Source organism: Gopherus flavomarginatus, chromosome 4 (genome assembly GCF_025201925.1).
Source record: "Gopherus flavomarginatus isolate rGopFla2 chromosome 4, rGopFla2.mat.asm, whole genome shotgun sequence".
NCBI lineage: Eukaryota > Metazoa > Chordata > Testudines > Testudinidae > Gopherus > Gopherus flavomarginatus.
Genome location: NC_066620.1, coordinates 20,749,573 through 20,775,755, shown reverse-complemented (window position 1 = coordinate 20,775,755; position 26,183 = coordinate 20,749,573). Strand labels below are relative to the sequence as shown.

The 26,183-nt window shown below is 40.0% G+C and overlaps 1 protein-coding gene across 5 annotated transcripts in view; it reads right to left on the bottom strand.

The window, feature by feature from the left end:
• USP34 (ubiquitin specific peptidase 34) overlaps positions 1-26,183 on the bottom strand; it is a 318,010-nt gene that overhangs the window by 122,680 nt on the left and 169,147 nt on the right. For all 5 annotated transcript variants that reach the window (XM_050951989.1, XM_050951992.1, XM_050951990.1 and 2 more), the window contains 11 exons: positions 22,102-22,201; positions 21,752-21,911; positions 20,371-20,497; positions 20,126-20,273; positions 13,391-13,491; positions 12,048-12,257; positions 11,267-11,392; positions 8,775-8,897; positions 8,581-8,664; positions 8,063-8,149; positions 3,578-3,778 (listed from right to left, as the gene is read on the bottom strand). In XM_050951989.1, coding sequence (XP_050807946.1) covers positions 3,578-3,778; positions 8,063-8,149; positions 8,581-8,664; positions 8,775-8,897; positions 11,267-11,392; positions 12,048-12,257; positions 13,391-13,491; positions 20,126-20,273; positions 20,371-20,497; positions 21,752-21,911; positions 22,102-22,201 — 1,467 coding nt within the window. The remainder of the gene's footprint in view (positions 1-3,577; positions 3,779-8,062; positions 8,150-8,580; positions 8,665-8,774; positions 8,898-11,266; positions 11,393-12,047; positions 12,258-13,390; positions 13,492-20,125; positions 20,274-20,370; positions 20,498-21,751; positions 21,912-22,101; positions 22,202-26,183) is intronic.

Genomic DNA, 26,183 nt, shown 5'->3' with positions numbered 1-26,183 from the left:
AAGCAATATTTGCATTTTCTGTGTAATTCTTGCATTAATTCTATATCTTTTGCAACAGAAACTTTTTAAAATTATACTTGAAGTTGAGACTTGGTTTTCTGACATTTCCATGGGTTCCTCTAACTCATTAAATGTATGTTCCATTTAAGGCTATTTTCTTTCATTACCTTTCTTTACCTTAGTCACAGACTATATAGTGGGGATTAAAATAATCAAATTTAAAAGTTATTTTTAAAATTTGTCAAACTAATCCTAGCTTCACCAACAGAAGCTAGAGAGACCTGAGAAGTTACAAAAATAACATACTATGATAATGACTTGATAATCCATTATCTAATCTTGCATTAATAAAAAAATCTATGTTTCTAGCCATCATAGATGTGAATAAAACCTTGAAAACATGAACAGAATGTAATTGTGGTTTCCTTCTCAGATATGAGGGCTAGAAACCGTTCCCCCGCATTTCACCGAATGAAAATCCAGAGAGACTCTTCTGGAACAACGAAGTAACAGGTACATTAGATGACAAAAACACCCATCAATGATGATTATGACAAAGACAAAACATTTATGACTAACAGCATTAGTAAATCAAATAATAAAACCTTAATAAAATTTTAAAGTAGACTATGCTATACAGGTTGCTACAGTCTCAAATTCTATTTTGCCATAGACTTAACTCTCCCAAAAGTGTGATGTGCTGGTCTTGCAAACTATGTTTAACAATGCCAAACAGGATATCTGGCTACAATTCATAATTCTAGTCTATCGTTCCCCAAAATGTGTAGACAGTAAACTCAGCACCTATATGGTAAGAGTGGCTCACACGCTCAACAGTAATTTATCCTCAGTGAGTCTCTCTCTAGTCATTTGAGGCCCGAATGATATTGGCCAAGTTTCAGGTGTGCCTGTGTGCACCCGGGGAGGTAATGCGGAAGACACAGTTTGTTACGAACAGTCAAGTGTGATGAAAAGCACATGGAAGAAATTTACCTTTCTCACCAGAGTTTTACAACTACAGAATAAATATGTTTAATAATATGAAGTCACTCTAGTATTAAATTATGGTTAAAATTATTGAGGTCTTACTTCCATTCTAAAAGTCTACTTTCAGTTGCTTTTAACTTTCTGAAAAGAGATAACTTGAGGTAAAAAATTCTTGTTTGTTCTCAGTCCATTAGTTTTTTTTAAAATTGACTATAGAAGTCTATTTAACTCTTTTTGAGTTGCTTGATGTTTAAAAAAGGAAATACTAATTTTGACAGCTGAGACTTTTTTCTGACTCATTTTTACTCTTTGGATAATTAAACTCTTCTGTAAAATAAAGCTTAATTTGGACACTGTCTTCACTTTATACAAAATCATTTTACATACTTGAAGAAACTTGAAGGAGTTGGTTCCTAAGTCATGTTAAAAAAAATAAAATAAAAAAACAAAAAAACCAACAGGAGCTGAGATTTTGGAAAACCTAGATCCTACCCAAAAGGTGATCTGAAACTACTTAAAAGATTGTGTGCTGAATCCCCCAAACCAACAGTGAGAAAAGGCTCTTAGGCAAAGTAAGCTCAAAGTAAGGGATAAGGGGGAAGATCCTACCATGGATGAGTAAATAATTAAAAGATAGGAAACAAATGTTGGAATAAATGGCCAGTTTTCAGAATGGAGAGAGCGAAATAAGGGTGTCCCTCAGACGTCTGTACTGGGACCAGTGCTGTACAACATATTCATAAATGATCTGGAAAAAGGAGTAAACAGTGAGGATACAAAACTACTCAAGATAGTTAAGTCCAAAGCAGACTGAGATGAGTTGCAAAGGAATCTCACAGAACTGGGTTACTGGGAATCAAAGTTGAATTTCATCTGCAATGCTGATAAATGAAAAATAATGCACACTGGAAAACATAATCCCAACTATACATATAAAATAATGGAGTCTAAATTAGCTGTTACTACTCAAGAAAGAGCTCTTGGGGTCATTGTGGATAGTTCTCTGAAAACATCCACTCGATGTGCAGTGGCAGTCAAAAAAGCCAATAGAATGTTGGGAATCATTAAGAAAGGGATAGATAATAAGACAGAAAATATCATATTGCCTCTATATAAATCCATGGTGTGCCCACGTCTAAAATAATGCATGCAGATGTGGTTGCCCCATCTCAAAAAAGATATATTGGAATTGGAAGAGGTACAGAAAGGGCAACAAAAATGATTAGGGGTGTGGAACAGCTTCCATATAAGGAGAAATTAATAAGACTGGGACTTTTCAGCTTGGAAAAGAGACGAGTGGGGGGGATATGATAGAGAGCTATAAAATCATGACTGGTGTCGAGAAATTAATAGGCAGCAAGTTTAAAGCAAAGAAAAGGAAGTATTCCTTCACACAAGGCACAGTCAACCTGTGGAACTCTCTGCCAGAGGATGTGGTGAAGCCCAAGACTAGAACAGTGTTCAAAAAGAACTACATAAATTAATGGAGCATAGGTCCATCAATGGCTATTAGCCAGGATGGGCAGCGATGGTGTCCCTAGCCTTTGTTTGCCAGAAGCTGGGAATGGGAAACAGGGCATGGATCACTTAACAATTACCTGGTCTATTCATTCCCTCTGAAGCACGTGGCATGGGACACTTTCAGAAGACAGGATGGTGGGCTAGATGGATCTTTGGTCTGACCCAGTATGGCTGTTCTTTTGTTCTTATTTTTTGTTTTGTTGCATTTTTGGTTTTGTGAAGAACAGTTCCTCTGCAACTGCTATTTTACTGGTGTAATACCCACGGATGACAATCACCCCAGTAGCAGTTTCACAGCCCAGTAACAGTCCACTGGTTGTGGACATGATTGTCACCAAACAATGCTAGAACCTGCTTGTGAGGTCACAGTAAGTCTTGGCCTTCCAACAGTTCACCATTTTTAACATTATTAATATTAATATGTTGTCCTCTTTAGCATGTAAAATACAACATGAAAACCAAGCTTAAAAAAAATGTTACTTGAGGGTAGAAGAATAATAGAGACTTAACAGGTAGATTTTAGCACTGTTGAACACTGGGAGTGATGGTGCCAGCACAATGCATAATAGGCCATCTTCCAAAGCAGGAATTGATGGAGGAAACAAAAGATAAAAACAACGAGGAGTCCGGTGGCAGCTTAACATTCATCTGAAGAAGTGGGTTCTTTACCTCCATAAGCTTATGCCACTGGACTCCTCGTTGTTTTTGTGGATACAGACTAATGCGGCTACCCCTCTGATACTTGAAACAAAACATAAAAAGTAATGATCAATAACATTCAGAAATATCCATTTACTCTGTGTCTTTGGGACATTCTGCACATAAACTTGGACTTCTAGCTTTTTAAAACTGCACATCTTTAATCTAATTTTATTTAATTATTTTATTTCCTGGTATGTCACCTCTAGTGTTTAGATTAATTTTTAATAAGTGTTTTTCACTATGCTATTTCCTCAGATTATTAAAAAGTAATAATATTTTACACTTCATATCCCCCTTCGACTGATAAAAGAAAACATCTCCCCTACAGCATGTGGGTGTTTGTACGTATACATAGTTTGTTTCTTACCTCTGTGAGACGAGGTATATGAAGGCCCTTTACATGATCTCCTGCAGTCTTCCTCGATTTGCCTGGCCAAGTTCTTTTCCTGTGACTCTCTGCTACACCAGACCAGGCAAAGACATCATGATAAGCTAAATCCAAATCTGAGGGGTCTACTGCAAACTGGCATATCAACTTCAGCAAGCAAGCAAGACAGTCTAGCTGCCACTGTGGATAAGAAGAAAATGCAATTTTCCTTTTTCACAAATTCTAGTAATTCTTTGTCTATTTTGGAACTTGAAACACAAAACTTAAATGTCCTACAAAGTTAACAACTAAAGCACTAATTGGCAATAGCTAACAAGACTTGTACTAGACATTACAGAGTCTGGGGCTGGTATTAAAATCTTTTATTTCTTACAAAGAGAGTATTTTCAAGAACTAGTCCAAATTACGGGTACAGTTACGAGATGATATATTTTGTGTAGAAGATTCAGTTTTAGTCTACAGCATTTTCTAGCACTTATATTTAACTTGGAAAGCAAAATTTAACTTTTTTTTACTCTTTTAAATTAAACACAATTACTCATGTAGAGACAAACTATATTAAAAATACCATTTTGTATTGTAATGCCACAAAGGGATGAAAACCTCTCATTCATTCAGTAGTTTCTGATTTTTCTTTTCTCTTATTTCCTTCTGGGACTATGATCTCCAAGGATCTCATATGTATTATTACTCCTGCATGTACATTTGCCCAGCACAACCAGCAAGGTTTGTATCATACAAGCAAAACTAACACTATCATAGGCCCAGATCGTACAAACCGATACACAAGCATAGTTCTCTATAACCATTCAGAATCCCACTGAAATCTTCAAGACTTTGCACAGGTGCAGGCGTCTACACTAGAATATTTATTTGCAGAATCAGTGCCTTAGTTGCACTTTACTACTCCATCTCTTGCAAATCTAAATGCAAGATCAACTAAAGCACTAATAGAATCTTTGGCTTATGCTGGCAATGGAGAGAAATACAGAGCATCTCACTTCTCCTGACACTGCTCCAGAGAGAGCACCAACAGATGCCAAGCATCATGAGAGAGCTAGAAAAGTGCATATCACAAGTATTTATACAGATTCAAAAGAAAAAAAACTGAAAAAAAAGGAAGCTCAAAAATATTATTCTCCTTCTATAAAAATAAAGAATTTTTTTTCAGTATGGGATACTTTAAATATCCTAAACACTGAAACATACACAAGCCATGACACTTTATATTTATTACATGACAAAATGCTCACATTGAAAACAAACAGATAAAACAAACTCAGTCTAACAAATACAAACTGAAAAGAAATCCAAACTGCAAAGTAATATCCAACATAAGGAGAGTTTATCTCACATTAATTGATAGATAAATAGTGATGATAAGATACATAATTTCACAGAATCATAGAACTGGAAGGAACCTCGCACTGAAGGAAGGACTAAGCATTATCTCACCTCTGACAGGTGTTTAACCTATTCTTAAAAACCGCCAGTGACGGAGATTCCACAATCTCCCTAGCCCAGGGATCGGCAACCTTTGGCATACAGCCCACCAGGGTAAGCACCCTGGTGGACGGGGCCGGCTTGCTTACCTGCCGCATCTGCAGGTTAAGCTGATCGCGGCTCCCACTGGCAGCGGTTCGCCGCTCCAGGCCAATGGGGGCTGTGGGAAGTGGAACGGGCCGAGGGATGTGCTGGCTGTCGCTTCCCGGAGCACCCATTGGCCTGGAGCAACGAACCACGGCCAGTGGGAGCCATGATCGGCCGAACCTTCAGATGTAGCAGGTAAACAAACTGTCCCAGCCCATCAGGGTGCTTACTCTGGCAGGTCGCGGGTCAAAGGTTGCCGATCTCTGCCCTAGACAATTTATTCCAATGCTTAACTACCATGAAATTTGGGAAGTTTTCCTAATGTCCAACCTCAACTTCCCTTACTGCAATTTAAGCCCATTGCTTCCTGCCTTATCCTCAGAGGTTAACAACAACAATTTTTCTCCCTCCTCCTTGTAACAAACTTTTATGTATTTGAAAACTGTTATGTCCCTCCTTCAGTCTTCTCCAGACTAAAGAAACCCAATTTTTTCAGTCTGCCCTCATGGGGCATGTTTTCTAAACCTTTATTCATTTTTGTTGCTCTTCTCTGGACTTTCTCCAATTTGTCCACATCTTTCCTGGAACTCGACACAATACTCCAGCTGAGGCCTTATCAGAATAAAGCAGAGGGGCAGAATTGCTTCTTGTGTCTTGTTTAAAACACTCCTGCTAAGACATCCCAGAATGATGTTTGCTTTTTTTGCAACAGCGTTACACTCTTGATTCATATTTACCTTATGATTAAGGCTAAGATTTTGTCATGGCTATTTTTAGTAAAAGTCACAGACAGGTCAAGGGCAATAAACAAAAATTCATGGAAGCAGTGATCTGTGACTTTTACTAAAAATAACTTGTGACAAAATGAGGAGTGGGGAGATCCAGCACCCCAGGCTGCTGCGGCTCCATGGTTTCCCCTGCCACCATGCTGACTGGAAGCTACAGGGTTTCCCCTCTGCCCGCGGTGGCTGAAAGCTGCAGAGCTCCAGAGTGACCACATTTCCTAAAGAGAAAACCGGACATCCCCAACCGCTCGCCCTGGCCGCCCCCCACCCTCCTCCTGGGGAGGTTGTTGCCTGTCACTGGAACCCTACCAAAGCCCTGCTGGCTGCCAGCTCCAATACTGCAGCCCTTGGGGCTGAAGCAGAAAATGTCACAGAGGTCTTTAGAAGTCATGGATTCCAGCTTGGTATCATCTGCAAACTTTGTAAGTGTACTCTCTATCCATTATCTAAATCATTGGTGAAGATATTGAACAGAACTGGACTCAGAAGCAAACCCTGAGGTACCCCACTCAAAATGTCCTTCCATCTTGACTGTGAATCACTGATAACTATGATTTGGGAACGGTCTTCCAACCAGTTATGCTCCCACCTTATAGTAGATCCATCTAGGTTGTATTTCCCTTATTCATTTATGAGAAGATCATGCGAGACAGTAACAAAAGTCAACATAGACAAAAACAACAAGGAGTCCAGTGGCACAAGACTAACAAATCTGCTAGTCTTTAAGGTGCCAACAGACCCCTCGTTGTTCTTGTGGATACAGACTAACATGGCTACCCCCGATACTCAAAATAGACTGTATCTACTGCTTCCTTTCTATCCACAAGGCTTGTTACCCTGTCAAAGAAAGCTATTAGATTGATTTGACATGATTTGTTCTTGACAAATCCATGCTGAGTGTTACTTATCACCTTATTAACTTCTAGGAGTTTGCAAATTGATTGTTTAAAGGTCTGTAATTCCCCACAGTTGTACTTCTATCCCTTTTTATAGATTGGCTTTATATTTGCTCTTTTCCAGTCCTCTGGAACCTCTCCCGTCTTCCATAAGTTTTCAAAGACAATCACTAACGGCTCAGACATCTCCTCAGTCTGCACCTTGAGTATTCTAGGATGTATTTCATCAGGCTCTGGTGACTTGAAGACATCTAACCTGTCTAAGTAATTTTTAACTTGTTCTTTCCCTATTTTAGCCTCAGATCCTACCTCATTTTCTCTGGCATTCACTACGTTAGACATCCAATCACTACTAAACTTTCTATTGAAAATGGAAACAAAATGAAATGAATGAACAAAATATATGAAATGGACTAACACTAATGTGCACTGTTAGGGAATTTCCTTATTAACCCCTTGACTGTAGTGGTAGTGATTTCTTTCAATGCCAGCAATGGGTTATGTACCAAGAAATAAACACACTACTGCTTTCAAAGTGAGGTTGAGAAGTACAGGTTTCCCCTTGAAACCACCCATCAATCTCACATTTAAATATATACTTGTTTTCCAGTATTCTGACCATGTTATTGCAAACTTAAGCTCTGATCCTACAATCAGGTCTATGCAGATGATAAGCTCTGCATGCATGAATCAGTACCTTACTCCAGAAAATAGTTTCCAATCTGGGGGTTAGGGTATATAATTTTTTCGTTCTACAAACCAGCACATTTTTCCTTAGGACTTCAGAAAAAATAACAAATAAAATAACATACAGAAAAGGTAAACAAGTGTGGTCACAAAATAGCAAAAAGTCAGAATAATAAAAGTAGTAATGTTTTTAAAAGGGAGATTAAAACTGCAATTATTTAACAATTTACATTTCCCCAAAAAAGAATACTATATTGTTAGTGTTTATTGGCATCAATTTAGCAGCTGGTTTGTATCCATTACAGACAGAAGCACTCAATAAACTAGTTTCAATGCACAATAATTGGCTTATCAGCAATACCTTTCATTGTTCATTTTATATGGTTCATTTCTTCTCTTTTTCTAAAGAAACGGTGCAAGTAAATATAACAAAGGCTGCTAGCAATGGAAGCACTCAAATGGGATAGCTACCTTATAGCTGGTTAAAACACTGACGTGTCACCTACCACAGTCCATGGTTCCTGCTCTTTAGGCTCTAGAATTCCCGAATTAAAAATTTCTAACAATTGTTGAAGCCCTCCAGCAGCAACAAACTGTAAGTAAATTACGATAATGTAAGAAAAATCAGGTACATCATGTATTTTAAACTCCTTGTCTCAGTTACAAGACACACAATTAAAATCAGAAATAAAACATTGATAAATTATACAGTTACTTATTTTTTGAAGAACATGAGAAAAATTTATATAAAAATATAATAAACAGAGGCTGGACTTTATACAAAGAACACTGAAGTTAGACAATAATTTTGTTTTTTATTAATCATTTAGGCCCAGTAATTGCGATTTCCTGACAGCATCCTAATGCAAATAGTATTACGTGCTAATAACATGAACTTGAAATCAAGAGACTCCAAGGAGTGAAACAGAATATTAAAAGCTTATACTATCTTAAAAGAACTTTCATTTTATGTCATTTTGAAAAATCTACACTACATATTACAAAATACTTAAGTAAATCAAACCTTGCAGCTCCAGGTGTTTTTACTATTTTCTATTTGATCTTCACTCGAATCATCAGAGTCTGGATAAAGGTCACTATAACTTCCCTGAGTATAAAACAGAAAAATAAATTATTTTATCAATGCTAGAATTTAAAGTAATAAATATTTCACTCATAAGAATTTGTATTTAGAAACTACATAAGAAGTTATATTACCGTGGACTCTCGCCTTATTCTTCTGTTAGGCTTGCCCAAAGCTTCAATGATTTCAAGTGCATACAAAAGTTTATGGGCACTTTTTATTCGCAGGAGATCCTTCCAACTAAATCCATCATTACCCTTACAAAAAAGTTAAGAAAATTAAATCCAATGCTGACCCGACCACAGAGGCAAAAGTAATTGCATTTTTGAATAGACAATGGCAAGTAATTTGGTTTTCACATATTACATATCTTTAAATTAATATTTATTGTTACAACATCCATGAAAAAAACTTTAAATGTATCTGATGTAATTTACAGACTCTCAATCTGAATAATATACGTCCAGTAGGAATCCCAATTAACTCAATATTATTAAAAGTTACAACAGCACATGCACAACAATTTTAAAAACATTTTAACTTCAGTGAGGAATGCCAACCTGCAATTCCAGATAGTAAAGCTCAACATTTACTTAGTCAGGCATGAGCAAAAAAGTGCCTTAAGATGTACTTTGAAGGCAAAAAATATATTTTTTCATATTTTAATAATTATAAAATAAATGAACAGATTCTGTTCATTTTCCAAAACAAGATACCTCTGAACTGAAACTATGCATCCAAAATTTTAGCCTAAATGCAGCATTATGCAGAAAGCTGTGAGCATGTGCAAAACAGATGGTAGTTATAGCTTGCAAGTTACAAAATCTATAATATCTAAACAACAATTTAAGTTATATTTTTAAAATATTTTAAAAATGTATACATTGAGATTATATGACAGCTTTTCCTTTCCCTGCCTTCACTAAGTCTTGGGAGAACCTCTGCAGTGTCATTTAAAAATTTGTAAAGGGCATGATGACTGCTGGTTCGCACAGCAGAGAATGGATAATCTATTCTTTCCTGCCCATCTTTCCTCCACGTATTCTATGCTAGATTTCTGAGTTTCAAAACATGATAGTTACATTAAAAGAGCATCAAAAATGCAAACAGGAAAGCAGAATCAGACCCTACTACTTAATCCAACTTAATCAAAGAATAAAATAATCTGTCAAACTCATTTTATCCAGGGAAAATAAAACATTTTGACCCCTGCAGCCAGCTTCTCTCTCTGCCCTTAACATTTACTTACTTGCTGACACAAAGAGTTACAAGAGGATTGCTGGCAAAGTAAGGAAATTCTTCCATTTAGCTAAATACATTTTTGCTGGGAAAAATCCCAGTAGTTTTGTCTCTTACAATTCTTTCATTTAAATTCATTTTGTTCTTAGTGTTTTATTTTCCTCAGGTACATTCAATCACAATTAAAGAGAAATCGTCCATTACTCTTATTCACAACTTCCTCAGTCAGCTACAATTAGGGGGGATCCTCACATACTTGAACTTTTTACTGCCCATTAATAGGTACTGAAATGATGACCCAACATTTTACTTTAATTAGCAATCATCTCTGAAGCCTTAGAAAACATGTCACTATAGACACTAAACAGTGTACTTACATGTGGTTGGTTCATATTAAAAAGTTACTTAAAATTCACACATTTGCTCTTTTTACATAAAAAATGCTCGGAAGTACTTCAGAATTCAAGATATTTATTCAAAATAATTTTTCCAATAACATTTACCAAAAAAAAAAAAAGCATAACTGAAATTGAATCTTATGTTACCGAACATCCTCCTGGTTATAGCAATATATAAAATTCTAAATGCTCTCCCATTCAAAATTATTATCAAAATAATACACACTTCACTTAATGCAAGTTTTAAATTTAACCAAATCTAAGCACACTCAGAACAGTGGGTTGTTGCTATTGTATTTTATAATTATGAAAGGTGGAATGAGGGATTTAAAACAAGGCATACTAAAAGGCAAATAACGACATAAGATTCAGTTTTAAAGCCACATAAAATTTGTAGGCTAGAGTTCAAGAATATTGCTTTAGAATCAAGTATATTTAAGGTTATTTACTTCTAAAATGAAACCCAAAGAAGACATGAAAATAAGAAATAAATTTGCTTCAACTTGCTTTGTACAACTGAAGATGTATGAGATTTAATTTCAACATGAACCAGTAAAGTCACTAGAGAGAACATTCACTGATCATTTTACTTAATATTTGTTTACAAAAATAAAAACCATTTCCTTTAAAGACACAAATCAGGAAACTAAATTAGAAAAGCTACAGACTTCTTTTGATTTTTATTTCAACATAGTAAGAGAATAATAGGTGAAAATGGTCCCTTTTTTTTTTTTTTTTTATTTTCTCACTATACCCAATACAAAACCAGAGAATGTATATAACTCTATGAGCTGTTCTGATATATTATTATTGAAACTGTTCTGTCTTTTATCAAGACAATGTCCCCCTTGCAGAAATCAGTTATTTTTTATTTAACTCTGTTGGATCAATCATCATTCAATTTTGGGTAAATTGTAAACATTTCACTGTAAAAAGTCTAACTGAATTGCACATTATATATATATTTAAAACAAACACTGTTGGCTGACCTGTTCATCTGAAATATTTTGGAATGCCTGTAACATGTTAGGACATGTAGGTAGAAGCATTAACAGTTCCCAGACACGCCTGGACAGGTTTTCTGCATGAAGGTGGAGTTCTTCACATCTTGCACTCTAACACAGACAAAAAAATCTATTACTATTAATAGTTTCTTAAGAAAAGCAACCTCACTGACATTTTAGGGTTTGAAGTTTATTTATTTATTTATATTTTAAACAAAAGCAATTCGTTCTCAAGCTAAAGTTTGTTAAATAAATCTATAAATACAGCATGATAGTTTAGGTCTCACTGAAACAGAAGGAAATTAAGTTACTTTATGCACTATACTTTAAAGACATGCAAAAGATTCAGTGTAAATAAATCCTGGATTTAAATACACAACTACTGATTCTGATAAATTCCCAGTATAAATCCCATTGGTTTATATAGTTATATGAGAGATAAATATAAGTAACTGAGTTTTACAATATAGCTTTAAAAATATTTTTTCAAGTCAAATCCCCTTACTAACCACCATATGTGTTTTCAATAGCACATATCCTTTTCAGAGCAACACATTTTTAGAGCAACTAGTAAATAATAGCATACCATTTTGATTATAAAAAGCTTAGTTATATCTATAGATATGATGAAATTAAATATACAGATAGAAATATTAGATGTATCTGATGTTTGGATACCTTGGTGAGGGGCCATCAGAAGTAGACAGACTGGACAGAATTTAAACTAGGCATATTCAGTCATCCTAATCAAAGATCACTAAATTACCTCACTATCTTCCATAGCCATTTCACCCGAAGGAGGTTTAAAAGATGCAAGCATCTCCAACAAATCAAAAAGGGTGGTAAGATGAGGTTCTTGCAAAAGTAAAAGCATTGGAATGTTGTCCTTCTGAGGAGGAGGTAGGCAAGATGCTGGAAGTTGAACACCTTCACCTTTTCGCTCCCTCCGGGGTGCACCCAAGGATACAAACACCATCTAGAAAGAAGAGGGAGAGGAGGAGACAGAGACTATTTTAACAACACAACTATAGTGACAATTTTTAAAACCAGACACAGCTTAGAAATAAGAATAGACTTAAGAACATGGTTTTGGAAGATACACTAGTATCTTCACTGCTAATCCTTTAACTATGTTTCAATAGAATGTCACAATTCAAAAATGACATACATTGGGCAGCACTGGAGATTTACATTTATTTCGCCTGGCATGGTAAGTATGAGAGGTGGCAGCAGCAGAGTGATCAATAAAAAAGTAATTAATTCAAACATGTGCTACATTTAGGTGGTCAGATCCTCTAAAGTTGTCTTTTTCTTTGGCAGGGAGGAGTAACAAAGGGAGGGCTTGTGCAAGGTTGGGTCCTCCAATCTGCAGTGGTTGTAAGGATAATCCTCCTTCCTGCAAAGTAGACATTCCTGTCTTTCTTAGGCATTGGGGCTGGATTCACCCTCTAAGGAAGCTTGCTCATGTCCTGGGCAGCAGGTTCATCTGAGCTGCAAACCTTGATAGGCCTTAGAATAAATGAAGATGTGATATGGATTCTAGACTTTTATGAGTTTGTTTACAGGATGCTTTGGATTTGAGCATCAAAAGGGAGAAAGAAGGCTCTTGACAGCTTCAATGGCTGTTGCTTTCCCGCTTTTCCATGCTCTCATGACAAAATGCTTTGAGATGCTATCTTGGTCATAAAATCAAACAGTTGTGACCATTTGACCAAAATCTTGGTGTTTGATGTTGTTTTCACCGGCCCCTGCTTTTCTCTACAAAAAATAAATGGTTCCAAATTTTACTTTGATCCTTCAGCATGTACTACTTCACATCTACTAATACACCCAGAATGTGGCTTTTTCAACCAGGACTACTTTTTACAACAGGAAGGCAATAGAGCAGCAGAATGTAAACGTATGTTAATATGAACTAACTGTAATTTTATTTTGGGTGTAAGAAGATGTATGCTATACAGCAGAAAACAATACAATGGTTTTAGAAAACAGAAGTTGCCAAAAAGAATTTTACATTTTATCACCCTATACACCTACTGGTCATCACATGACAAAAGCAGCATACCAAATTATCTTTTTATATTTGTCTTATCTTTACACTGATAATACCTGCATATCCTTAAAGCCCAATTCATGAAGTGTTTTTTCATCATAATCAGTTGTTAGTTCATGCCCAGATGAAATCATTCTCACAGGTCCCATGAGACCGCCTACAATAAAGCACAACATAGTGAATTTCTGGAATTTCATTGGCTATTTAAAAAGCATAATTTTTAAAAGTAAAATTAATATTAACATTGATACTGCACCTGCTGAAAATTTTTACAAAAAACAGCTTCCTGGCAACCTCTCAGGGCCTGAACCAAAGGCCTCTGAAGTCAATGGGAATCTTTCCACTGACTTCATAGACCTCTGAATCAGGTTCTTAATTACTTCCTTAGCAATATGGTTCAATTATATCTTGTAATGAAAAAGGCATAGGGGAAAAAATCTGCCTTATAGGGAGGGAAGAGAGATAATAGTTCTTTCAAGGTGAATTTCTCTATCATTAAGTTCTTCCAGAGCTGGAAAATTATTCTGCAAGCATTTATTTTAAATACTGATAGTTTTACTAAGTGTGGAATGCCATAGAAATTTTCTTCTAATTGCCCCTAAAGTGTGTACCATTAAATTACTATAAAGCACCATAAACTTCTAAATGAAAGATCCAGGTCTGAAGGATCCAAAAAGGTTCACATCTACCTGCTGCTAAGACTGGAAGGAATGCAGGTGGCAGAGGGAACCATTCCTCCCCTTTTGTAGCACTGCTTTGGTACACGTGGGAACACAGAATGGGCACATGATTTCACTTTCCAAGCTGCATTGGTCAGTGCTGCCCTGACTGGGAACATAGTGAGGCCACCTGCAGGAAAAACTGCACACAGTGTAATCAAGCTTAGAGCCTAGCGACTGCCAACTTTTCACAATGAATAGTTGTCTCACTCTGTTATATGCTGCTTAACATATATTTTATTCATAATTTCTTCTTCAACCTCTCTAGTAAAATTTATTTATAATTATGACAATGTGAATTGGAGGTGTCATCTTCTAAGACAGATAGTCATTGTTTGTGAACATCAGAAAGAATCTGACTTCTGACCTTATAGCAGGAAGAATCTGGAGTGAAATAATGGCTTAGGCTCTGTCAAAAGCAAAGATCCTGCCAGTGGAATCGCCATCTAAACAGTGATGAAATGGGGCTGGCAAAGGTCACAGAGTACTGGAAGTGCCAAACGGTGTGGCAAGGCACCAGTCACAGTCATAAATAGAGCAAATTAAAAAGAAAGCAAATGTAACAGAGGAGGTTATTTACCTGTAACAGAAGGTTCTTTGAGATGCGTGGTCCCTATCTATATTCTACTGAGGGTTATGTGCATATGCCATGTGCCTGGAGCAGGAGCTTCTCAGAGTGGTAGAGTCCATCGGTACACACATGCACCCTGGTACCACTTCATGGCTTCACCAGAGGCAATAAAGGGCACAGCGGACCAACCATGCCTTCAGTTTGTCTCCACAACTAATCTACCAAATCCACAGCAAGGGTGAAGGAAGATGGGATTGGAATACAGGTAAATAACCACCTCCTCTTTGAGTGATAGCCCCAATTATATTCCACGGAGGATGATTAACAAACAGTACCTAGACAGGAGGAGGGTGCGAGGAAGATGACTGAACCGTAGAATGGAGGACCAATGTACCAAACAAGGCAACCATCGCACAGTCTTGCACCAGGGCATAGTGAGAAAAAATGGCATCTACTGAACTGTATGTGTCTGGCTTATATATATGTCCATAAGGGGCACATCATGGATAAAGGCCATAGTTGATGCTTGTGCTCTCATGGAATGGGCCCATATCCCACCTGATAGGGACTGCCATGACGAGTGATTGCAGAGCATAATGCACTATGGAATCCTCTCCGAGATTCTCTGAGTGAAGAAGGCCTGCCCCTGAATTCTCTCTGCTATGGAAACAAATAGTTTAGGAGACTTCCAGAATGGTCTTGTCCTTTCTAGGTAAAGGGACAGGGCCCTATGTATATCGAGGGAGTGAAGCTGCTGTTCCTCCTTTGAGGTGTGCCGTTTGGGAAGGAAGGTGGGCAAATGTATGGGTTGGTCAAGGTGGAAGCAGGAAACCACTTTCAATAGAAATATGGGATGTAAGTGCAGTGAGACTTTGCCCTTATGGACCGTAGTAAAAGGAGGATTTGCCATCATGGCCCCAGTTCACAGAAGTAATAGCAACCTTCATGGAAAGAAGAGAAAGGGAGCAAGAGCCCAGAGTTTCAAAGGGCAAGTTCATCAATGCCATGAGGACTAGGCTGAGGTCCCACTGAAGAACAATAGGCTGAACAGGAAGGTATTTGCATATAAGGCCCTTCTAGAATCAGTCAAAGGGTGAGTGAAAACTGAATGCCCCTCCACAGGGGATGGAAAGCACTGATAGCCACTTTGTGAACTTTGATGGAGCTGAGAGTGAGCCCTGAGGCCATCAGAGATGGTAAACAGTCTAAGACCATCAGGATGCTCACAGCCTCAGGAGCAAGACCTTTCTGCTTGGCCCAGGAAGTGAAACATATCCATTTGGCTTGGTAGAATTATCTCATGGAGTCCTTCCTGCTAGTAGAGAGGACATTTCCTACTGCCAACAAACATTACTGTGCCAGTGGAGGTGTCCATCCAAAAACCAAGCTCCCAAATAAAGTGTCCATGGATCAGGGTGCTGAACCTGTTGTTGTGTTGTGTGAGCAACTGTGGGAATGTCGGAAGTGGAGGATGGTTCGACATGCGGAAAAGAGTTGGAAACCAGAACTGGTGAGGCCAGAATGGGGCGATCAGGATGGCCATCACGCTCTCCCATCAGAGTTTATGAAGGTAATAAGGCAGGAGTAGTAGGGGAGGGAAGGCGTAAACGATTCAATCTGACCAGTCAACAACCATTGCATTGCCCTGTGAATTGTCACCCAGCCCTCCCTGGGACAGTACTAGATTATTCCTGGGGGAATTCTGCATCACTGTGTGTGCACAGAATTCATGTTCCCCATACATTTCTTTGTTTCCCCGCAAAAAATGGCTTCTGATGGGAAAGCAAAGGGAAGCCGCAGGAGCAGTCACAAACCCCTCCCTGGCAGCACAGGCAACTTGGTTTGGACACCCAGAGCAGTTGGCAAAAATGTAAATCACTGCCAGCGGGTGGGGAGGGGATAGGCAGTCGTGTGTGTGAGAGTGACACTCCATCCCTCTTATTAACTATTGTGGCACCTCGGCATGGGTGGGCAGGGCTTTGGGGTGTTTCTGAGGAGACAGGAATGGGGCAGGCTCTGTCCCCTCAGGCAGAACAAAATGTATACTCCTGGGGGAATTCTGCACCATTGTGCAATGCAGAATTTTGCAAAAATTATCATGCATGCAGAATTTCCTTCCCCCCAGAGAAATATGCTGCACTATTGTTAGCTGCCACTAGTGACAACTGGGCCCAGCAGAGCGCAACTCGCACATAGAAGACATTGCTGGGGGGACGGAGAGAGAGCTAGAGGGTTCCTGGCAGCCGTAATCCCCAGCATGCCCTAACAGAAGGAGAGGGTGGCGTGCAGGAAACTCCATACAAGCCTGTTACCAAGCACCAGGCTGTTTCTTCCTCTGGATCCCTGGGCTTGGGGTGGAGGGGAGGGAGAGAGAAAAAATAACTGGGTTGCCATAGGGGTTTCATTAACTCTACTCTTGGGAGAATTTTCGTGTGTGTGTCTGTATTGTTACAGACATACTTGCTGATAGGTATTTTGAACTAAATTACTAAAATAACAAACTGGCATGATTATGTAGTGTTATTTTGACAAATAAAATTTGCAGAATTTTGCAGATTTTTAAAATATTGTGCGCAGAATTTTAATTTTTTGGCAAGGAATGGCCCCAGGAGTAACTGGATGCACTTGCTGTTGCCATGAGAGGAAAAGAGATCCCTGACTAGGGTTCCCAACAACCAGAAATGTCTGTGATTACCATGTCACCCAACTCCCATTCATAGTCGGTCATGAAATTCCTGCTGAGTGCATTGGCAATCACATTCTGACTCCCTGGGAGATAGATCACTGACAATAAGATATGGTGTGCATCGCACCACTTCTGGTGGCGTACCACTTCCATACACAGTGCTGGGGACCTTGTCCCTCCTTGTTTGTTTATGTAACAAACCACAGTGGTGATGTCTGACAAAAGAACATGACAAGAGTGGATGAACAGTAAAAACGCATGGCACGCCCTGCATGCCACCCTAAGTTCCAGAGTGTTGATGCGCATCCGGGGTTTCCGAGTGTTCCAAGTTCCTTGTGCCATGTGATCTACTATGTGAGCGCCCCAGCTGTCAAGTGACACATATCCTTTATATTCATCACGCTTAGAGAGGACGGAAGGAAGGGCATTCTGGAGCAAACGTGGAGTGGATCGGTCCACCATCGAAGGGAGAAGATGACTTCTTGTGGAATTATAAGAATGGTGTCCATGGACTGGTGCATAGGGTAGCAGCCATAGTTGTAGACAGCAGAAGCCATGAATCGAGTGAAGGCCTTGACATATGTGCACACTGCCATGTGACCTAGGAGGGGGACATAAGCTCTGGCTGAGACCGAGGGGTTGGATGTCACTGAAGTGATCAGGTCCAGTAGTATCTGGAACCTGTCCTTCAGCAGATTAGCACATGTGGAGGTCGCTGGCTAAGCCAATGAACTCCAGGGACTGCATAGGGTGCAAAGTAAATTTTTCAACTTTCACACTCACCCCTAGAGAGTAGAGAAGTAGAAAGAGCTGGGAAATCGATTCTAGAGCTACTGTTTTAGACCATGCTGCCAGCAGCCAGGCGTCCAGGTAGGGGAGTATTCCCTGCTGTCAAAGGTGAGCTACTATCATGGAAACCTACGTAAAGATTGTTGGAGAACTGGTAAGTCCAAATGGAAGAACCCTGTATGGGAAGTGCCGAAGACCCACCATGAACCTCAGGAACTATCTGTGGGTTATGTGGATGTCGATGTGGAAGCAGGAGTCTTGCATACCAAGAGACGCAAGCTGCATGCCTTTTTCTAGCAAGGGAATGATGGCCGCAAGTGTGACCATGCAGAACTTTGGCTTGTGAATGGAACAGTTGAGGCATTGGAGATCTGCAATTGGTCTCCATTCTCCCTTCTTCTTGCGTACGAGGATATAATTGGAATAGAAACTTGTGCCCTGAAAGTTTGCGGAAACTGGCTTTACCGTTCCTCTCTGCAGTAGGGAGTCCACCTCCATGGCAAGGATACTGTCATGAGAGCGGTCCCTGAGATGGGACCATTGTGGGGGATGTGGAGGAGGTAGCATCATAAACTCAATCATTATAGCTACATCGAATTACATCCAGGACCCACTTGTCCATTGTTATCATGCTTCATACCTATGAAAAGGGAGGCTGGCAAGAGTGTTGGAGTGCAAAGTGACTGACAGTGCCCTAGATGCGCTCAGAAATATTGCTTATGAGAAGATGGCGGAGGATGGCATGGAGGAAGGCATACAGGGAGGGTTCCCCAGCCAGGATCCAACTGCAGCCCCATGGCTACCTCCATGAGGTGCTTCTTAAGGTGGAGGGAAGGAGAGGCAAATCCTGCACCTAGATGCAACGTGGGCTTGCCCCAAGCAGTACAGACAGCATTGGTGCTCGTTGCTGATGGAAAACGAGCGAGGGCAGGAAGTGCAACATAACCCAGTACATAGAAATAGGTGCTGAGTGTATGTGAACAGCAGAAGCTCCAACTCTGAACATGCAGCGCTGAACAGGAACTGAAAGTGAAGTTAGTCTGCCCTTCCCTTTATCGCCTCGGGTGAAACCATGAGGTGATACAAGGGCGCATGCACAAACCGACAGACACTACTATTTTGAAAAGCTCCAGCTCCATGGGCATGGGGCTTGCGCATTATCATCAGTGGAATACAATAGGGCCCATCATTCAAAGAATAAAAGATATGCGCACACATCTGAAAGTTAAAGTACTAGGGTCAACTCCTGAAATACTTGCTCAGTTTTTTACTCAATCGCTAAAAGCAAGCAAACTCCCCAGTGAAAGTACTGAGTCAAAAAACACTATTTAAGGCATCCTGGAAAAGGAGAGCTTTACGGAGAGCTTTGAAGGAGGATAACAAGGAAGATCAGAATAAACAAATGACCAATTTCGCAACAGGATGTTCAGTAATAAATTAACTATTTTAACACAGTTGCAAAAAGACTGAAAGATGCAGTAAAGGAACTCATATTTGAATGGCAGCTAAATACATATTTGTGAGCCCAACACACATTCTGAGTCCTAATTATTTACCTATACAGAGCCATAAAGATACATGGCATTTCACAAAATATAAGATGGGACTCCACCCAGAGGAGTTTACTAACTAAATAAGACAGAATAAAATGAATAAAAACAATAATGGCAACGGGGAAAGGAGAAGATAATGGTGGAAGAAAAGAAAGAATGAAAAGAACAAGTAATAAAAATCATGTGATTTGTAAAACCATGTGTAAGTTGTGCATATCCTTTGTTACTTCTGAATTTTCTCTCTCTACGTTATAAGAAATGGTAACACTTGCAAAGCGCTGTTTAATAATTAAGTGTGACAGGTGATGATAGTTATGAAATAAATGGAGCAAATGGAATAAAACCAACAGTGATACATGCTATTTTCCCCCAGATATCCTAGTCTACTGTCAAAAATAAACATCATCTTTCAACCTCTATGTATGATCAATGAGCCAAGCACAAACTAAGGCTAAGAGTATTGTATAACTTACCAGGGAAATCTCCTTTCCGGCTGCTTTGGCCAAACTCTTGAAGCTGAGCTTGCTGGTTTATCTGTTCTTTCTGCAAATTTTCATACCAATGGGTAACCTCAGCCCTTAGATCTGCCACTTGATCACTAGGATACATTTCTATAGTCATCTGAAACATAATGCACACATTTTTTCAGACTGAACAATGAACTTTATGAAACATAATGATCTAGGAATAAAATCCAGTTGGAAAACCAAAGTTCTACCTTGTCAGGAAGTCCAGCTGGCTGACATACAATTCTTAGTGGTAATGACTGTTTATCACTAAGTGCCTTTAAGTGACTGCTGATACCAGTGCCTTCAATCTGCCACTGTCTCAGATGATACGCAAACCTTAAGAAGCATATAAACATCACACATAAAAACACTAAACGTTTTTGTTAACATCTGTTTAACTCAAAAGCCTGACCAACAGTAGGAAGACAAGAAGGTTAAGAAAGGTCCCAACTCCACTTCTCTGGTCTTGCAGAGATTCCAACACAAAAAGAAAAGACAAGACTTTGTATTCCTGATAATGCTTAAGTTTAAAAAAAAAAGCAACATTACTTTCCACCTTTTTTATACATCATGAATTGGGCCTTACCAAATTCACAGCTGTGAAAACTTTGTCACGGACCATGAAATATGGTCGCACCCCATGAAATTTGGTCTTTTGTGTACTTTTTTACCTTATACTATACAGATTTCATGGGGGAGATCGGCATTTCCAAAACTGAGGATCCTAACCCAAAAACGGGAGGCAGGGGAGTCGCAAGCTTCTTGCGGGGGACGTTACAGTATTGCCACCCTTACTTCTGTGCTGCCTTCAAGAGCTGGGTGGCCAGACAGTGGCGGTTGCTAGCCAGGCACCCAGCTCTGAAGGCACCGCCATCGCCAGCAGCACCATGGCATGGTATGCTATTGCCACCCTTTTGTACTGCTGCCTTCAGAGCTGTGCCCTTGGCCCAGCAACTTCCACTCTTCAGCCGTCCAGCTCTGAAGGCAGCAGCACAGAAGTAAGGGTGGCAATTCCATACCATGTCATCCTTACTTCTGTGCTGCTAGTGGTGGTGGCACTGCCTTCAGAGCAGGGCTCTCAGCCAGCAGCCACCACTCTTCAGCAGTCCAGCTGAAGGCAGGGCTGCCATCAGCAGCAGCGCAGAAGTAAGGCTGGCAATACTGCAACCCTCCTACAATAATCTTACAAATCCCCCACAACCCTCTTTTGGGTCAGGATCCCTACAGTTACAACACCATGAAATTTCAAATTTAAATATCTGAAATCCTGAAATTTAAGATTTTTGAAACCCTATGATATGAAATTGACCAAAATGGACAGTGAATTTGATAGGGCCCTAATCATGAAACAGTAAAAGAGGGCAACCATCCTTTTTTTTCCTTGCCAAAAACCTTTAACAGACTAAGCCTCACACAAAATATTTGCAAAGTATGCATTATTATCCCCATTTTACAAAGAGGAAACCAAATGAATAATTTACATCTCTGTTTTTCATTATATCACTCAACTCAAATTTCTATTTGGTATAAATGATAGGAAAATAAATTACTATAAATCCCAACTCAAAATATATTTAAGCAATTGTTTACCTCCTCCTAAAAGCTTCAAGGTGTGTCTTTAGCATTAAAAGTCCTCTTTCAATTATGGTGAGACTTGAGTGGGAGTCTTGCTCAAGATTACTGGAAGCGATCATAAGGCTCTCCATACACTTGCTAATAAATTCTTGTTCTTTTTCCAGACCTGTTTTACCTGCAGACAGATATTTAAATAAATATGTGACGAATGTACTGAAAACTGCAAGTTTTAGTACTCAAGATTAAAACAAGGTAAACTAATATCTTTAAAAGATTTTATTTTTAACAAAAATGACTAAAATATTGTTTCGTAAAATATCCTTGGATTTTAGTACACCAGTGTAAATAAAACTGAGAACTCTTACCATTAATATAATAAGAATTGATATACTGGATAGCTGCTCGACTGACATCACCAGACTGTGCTCTTAAGGCAATACCCCAGAATTGGTCCATACCACACAACTGTTAAGATAAAGGAAAAATTTGTCATGTGATTATTTTCCTACTAGGAACCATCTCTCCCCCAGTCTGACACATTTACACTGCGTCTTTTCCTGTTAGTACTGGAGATACTCCCACAGAATGCTGAGACTTGGCCAAGCCCTGAATGCGTGGAACATGAGCATCTGAAGCACTATAAGCACACTCTAGATAGGAAAGACAGGTCTGACTATTGGTTTGGAAAGAAATGCTGCCCTAAGGAACCTCGACAACATTGTGCCCAAAAACTTAAGCTCATTCAAGTGATAGTACTATTCACCAGCCAGACTATCAGAAATGATGGTAGAAGATCTTAAAGCGAAGCCTAAGTCATCCTGAAAGAAATCCATGGAAGCTGGAACGCCCGATTCCTTGGAGTTAATCTTTGTATCTTGGCACCCATCAGAGAACTTTGTGTAAACTCCTGAGTAAACAAAAACAATGCGAGGCCTACAAAAAGCTCAAAGAAGAATATCCTATGTTGTTTATAGGACTTGCTGCTCAATAGTCAAATTGTTAGGTCCAGTTACTCTGAAGTGGGATGAAGAAGCAAACTCTGGAATGGGAGATCCTGGATTGCTGGACAGACGGAGTAAAGATCTCTATGAAAGCTACACTAGGTTTGAGTATCATAGCATACTTGGCCACGTTCACCTGATCCCCTTTTGAATCTTCTGGATCCCTTTTTCTACTAGCAGAAAGTGGGAGGCTGCGGGGCCCGACGACGGACACAGAAGACAATTCATCTATTTGTGAGCCATTATGAGACACTTACCTTTTTCCAAACTGGTGTTCTTCAAGATGTGTTGCTCATGTCCATTCAACTTAGGTGCGTGTGCTCGCCACAGGCACCGGTGCCAAAAGTTTTTTCCCTCAGCAGTAGCTGTAGGGGACCAGCTCAAGTGCCCCCTGGAGTGGCACGCATATGCCGTGGCATATGGGTACCGCCAGCAACCCCCACCCTCAGTTCCTTCTTGTCGGCTTGTGGAATGGACATGAGCAACACATCTCAAACAACACCAGTTATGGAAAGAAATAACTGTCTTCTCTTCTTTGAGTGCTTGCTCAGGTCCATTCAGTTTAGATCAGTGGTTCTCAAAGCCGGTCCGCAGCTTGTTCAGGGAAAGCCCCTGGCGGGCGGCGCTGGTTTGTTTACCTGCCGCGTCCACAGGTTCGGCTGATAGCGGATCCCACTGGCCGCAGTTCGCTGTTCCAGGCCATGGGGCCTGTGGGAAGCGGCACGGACCGAGGGATGTGCTGGCCACCCTTTACGCAGCCCCCATTGGCCTGGAGTGGCAAACCATGGCCAGTGGGAGCCGCAATTGGCCGAACCTGCAGACGCAGCAGGTAAACAAACCGGCCTGGCCTGCTAAGGGCTTTCCGTGAACAAGCGGTGGACCGACTTTGAGAACCACTGATTTAGATAACACCCAAGCAGTACCCCCTCGGAGGTGGGTAGGAGTTCACGGATGAATAGACTGCAATACAGCTCTGCCGAACCCAGCGTCGTCTCTGGTCTGCTGAGTGATGGCATAGTGGACCGTGAACAGAAAACTATATACAATATAATACAAGAATTAATGAGATCATACAAACAAGAGAGCAGCTGTGCTAGCTGATGCAGCAACGGTTCCAGCACCGTCACTGGCAGCAAGAAGGAACTGAGTGTGGGAGGAGCTGGCAGCACCCAATGTACAGCAGTATATGCACGCCACTTCAGGGGGCGCCAGAACTGGTCTCGTAAAGATACTGCTGAAGGAAAAAGCTTCCGGCACCGGTGCATGTGGTGAATACACACACTTAAGTCAAATGGATATGAGCAAGCACTCAAATAAGAACTGTTCTTACTGACCTTTGGTCTTCTTAGCTGATAAAGAACCACCAGGTCCTCGTGTTTTCACCAGATGTGAACAGATCCACCTGGAGGGCTCCCTAAATATTAGCGGCAACAATTCTTGCTTAAGGACCACTTTTAGTAATGTATCTGCCAGTAGCTTTTTAGTCTGCATTTTTGTCCATTGTATCTTATGTTGATCAGACAGATAGAGGCTATGTGATCTTGTGCCCACTTGCTGATTTATGTATGCCACAGTCACTGTGCTGTGTGCTTGAGGCAAGATGTTCTCCTTTCTCAAGCGATCCTGGAAACCCTGAAAAATTATCATGATCAATTCTCACCTCTGGGAAGTTGATGTTCTGGAGCCTTTCTGGCAACATTTCCTGTACATCATGGCAGCCCAAGTAAGCTCACCATCCTGCAAGGTTGCCACATCTGTGGTCAGGACTTTGGCGTACACATTGTGAATAGAGGATGCTACCATCCCATGGTTCTTCTGTTTTCCCAAACTGGGGGATATAATTACTCTAGATGGAATCTTTAATTTGCTCTGCATCTCTCTTTGGGAATGGTTCTAGGACTTTTAAGAGAAATCCTTGAAACTCTCTCATGAACTGTCTTATCCATGGAGTAATCTTTATGTAAGAGACCTGAAGATCTAGGTGTTAAAGGCAAAACAAATGAATGATATTTTAATGCAGGACACCTGATCAGGTTCTTCTTGAAACTATGCTCTGTCAGAAAAACTGAGTCTTCTTGTGTCTATTTCAAAGCCAAGGTGGACGGCCCTCTAAGAAAAGAACAAGGAGCTCTTCTTTCCATGTATTATAAACCCAAAAGGCACAGAGGAGTTGCAGAGTTTTATGCCATGACTCCTTCTCAATCAACATTAGGGAGTATGAAGAGGGCGTTAAGTATAATTTAATAACTTGCTAACTGAGTCTTTCCCCATTATTGTAAGTCTCCTACTCCTTCATAATGACTTGTTCGAAGGGGGAGTGAAGGTAGATAGAAAATTTTGTCTTGGGTTTGGATGGGAGCTATTTACCCTTGGACTTGGTTGCTTTTTTTTTTCCTGATGAAATCTCGACGATGGCACCACCTTTCTCCCCATTGTCTTAAATGCATATGGAGGAAAGAATTTCTTCTAATCTCTGGCATGGTGTTACCAGAGTGTGAAGCTGACAATTCTCTTTTTTAGGGGATCAGATAGAACTTAATGGAATAAGATGAGTATCTGAAAGGCTTCTTGGCATTTTTTGTGTTCTCTGGTCTTTGGAGACTTTTTGCTCCTTTTGCCTCTTAGAGGATTTTCCCTCGCATCTGAGGATCTGTCCTAATTGGTGCTCCCATTTGAGAGATAACTCATAGGGATGGCTTTGAGTCCCTGTGTTCCCCCCATTCTCCAATGTATAACTGGAGAGGAAGTGCAGGAGATCATCCCCTACAGGAACCCAGATCCTTCTCCTGGTAAAAAACGAAGAGTCACAACAGATGTCAAGGGATTCTACTAACCAGCTAAGAATATAAGAGGAGAGGCTGATATTTTTCACTATTTCACCTTCAAGGTAGATTGGAAAGATGGAGGAAGCTGAAAGAATTTTGTACTTATTCTCTGATCATTGAGGAAGGACCTGGCTGCTGGATCCCAAGAAGGACTGACCCACCATTGCAAAGGTATATCTGCACGTGCCTTGAGTGGTGTGAGAGGACAAAAAGCCCCAATGTGCTGTCCTTTATGACCTTTCTGCTGACAAAAGAAGAGTCTTTAAGCTGGGAGCAACTATGGCAAAGCTCCTTCTTGTGGCTCCTGAGAGGGCCTCCTCTCAAATGGGGTACCTCTTCGCCTTTCATTTGGGCTCTTTGACCTACTACACTGAGGAGATAGGAACAAATGGAAGAAATGAGGTCAGCAGGTGGCCTTAGAGGATATAATCCTCAAAATAATTTCATCACCTAGGTGAACAATGGAGGGAGTGAGAATACATCTCATTTCTGCCCCAAAATGTAGCTTTAAAAGTAAACATGGTAATAGAATAGGCAGGAATGATGGGTCAACTCTGTATGCATGGTCTGAGGCAGATAATCTGGCATGAGGCTGGAAGTGATGTGACAAAGCCTTAGAGC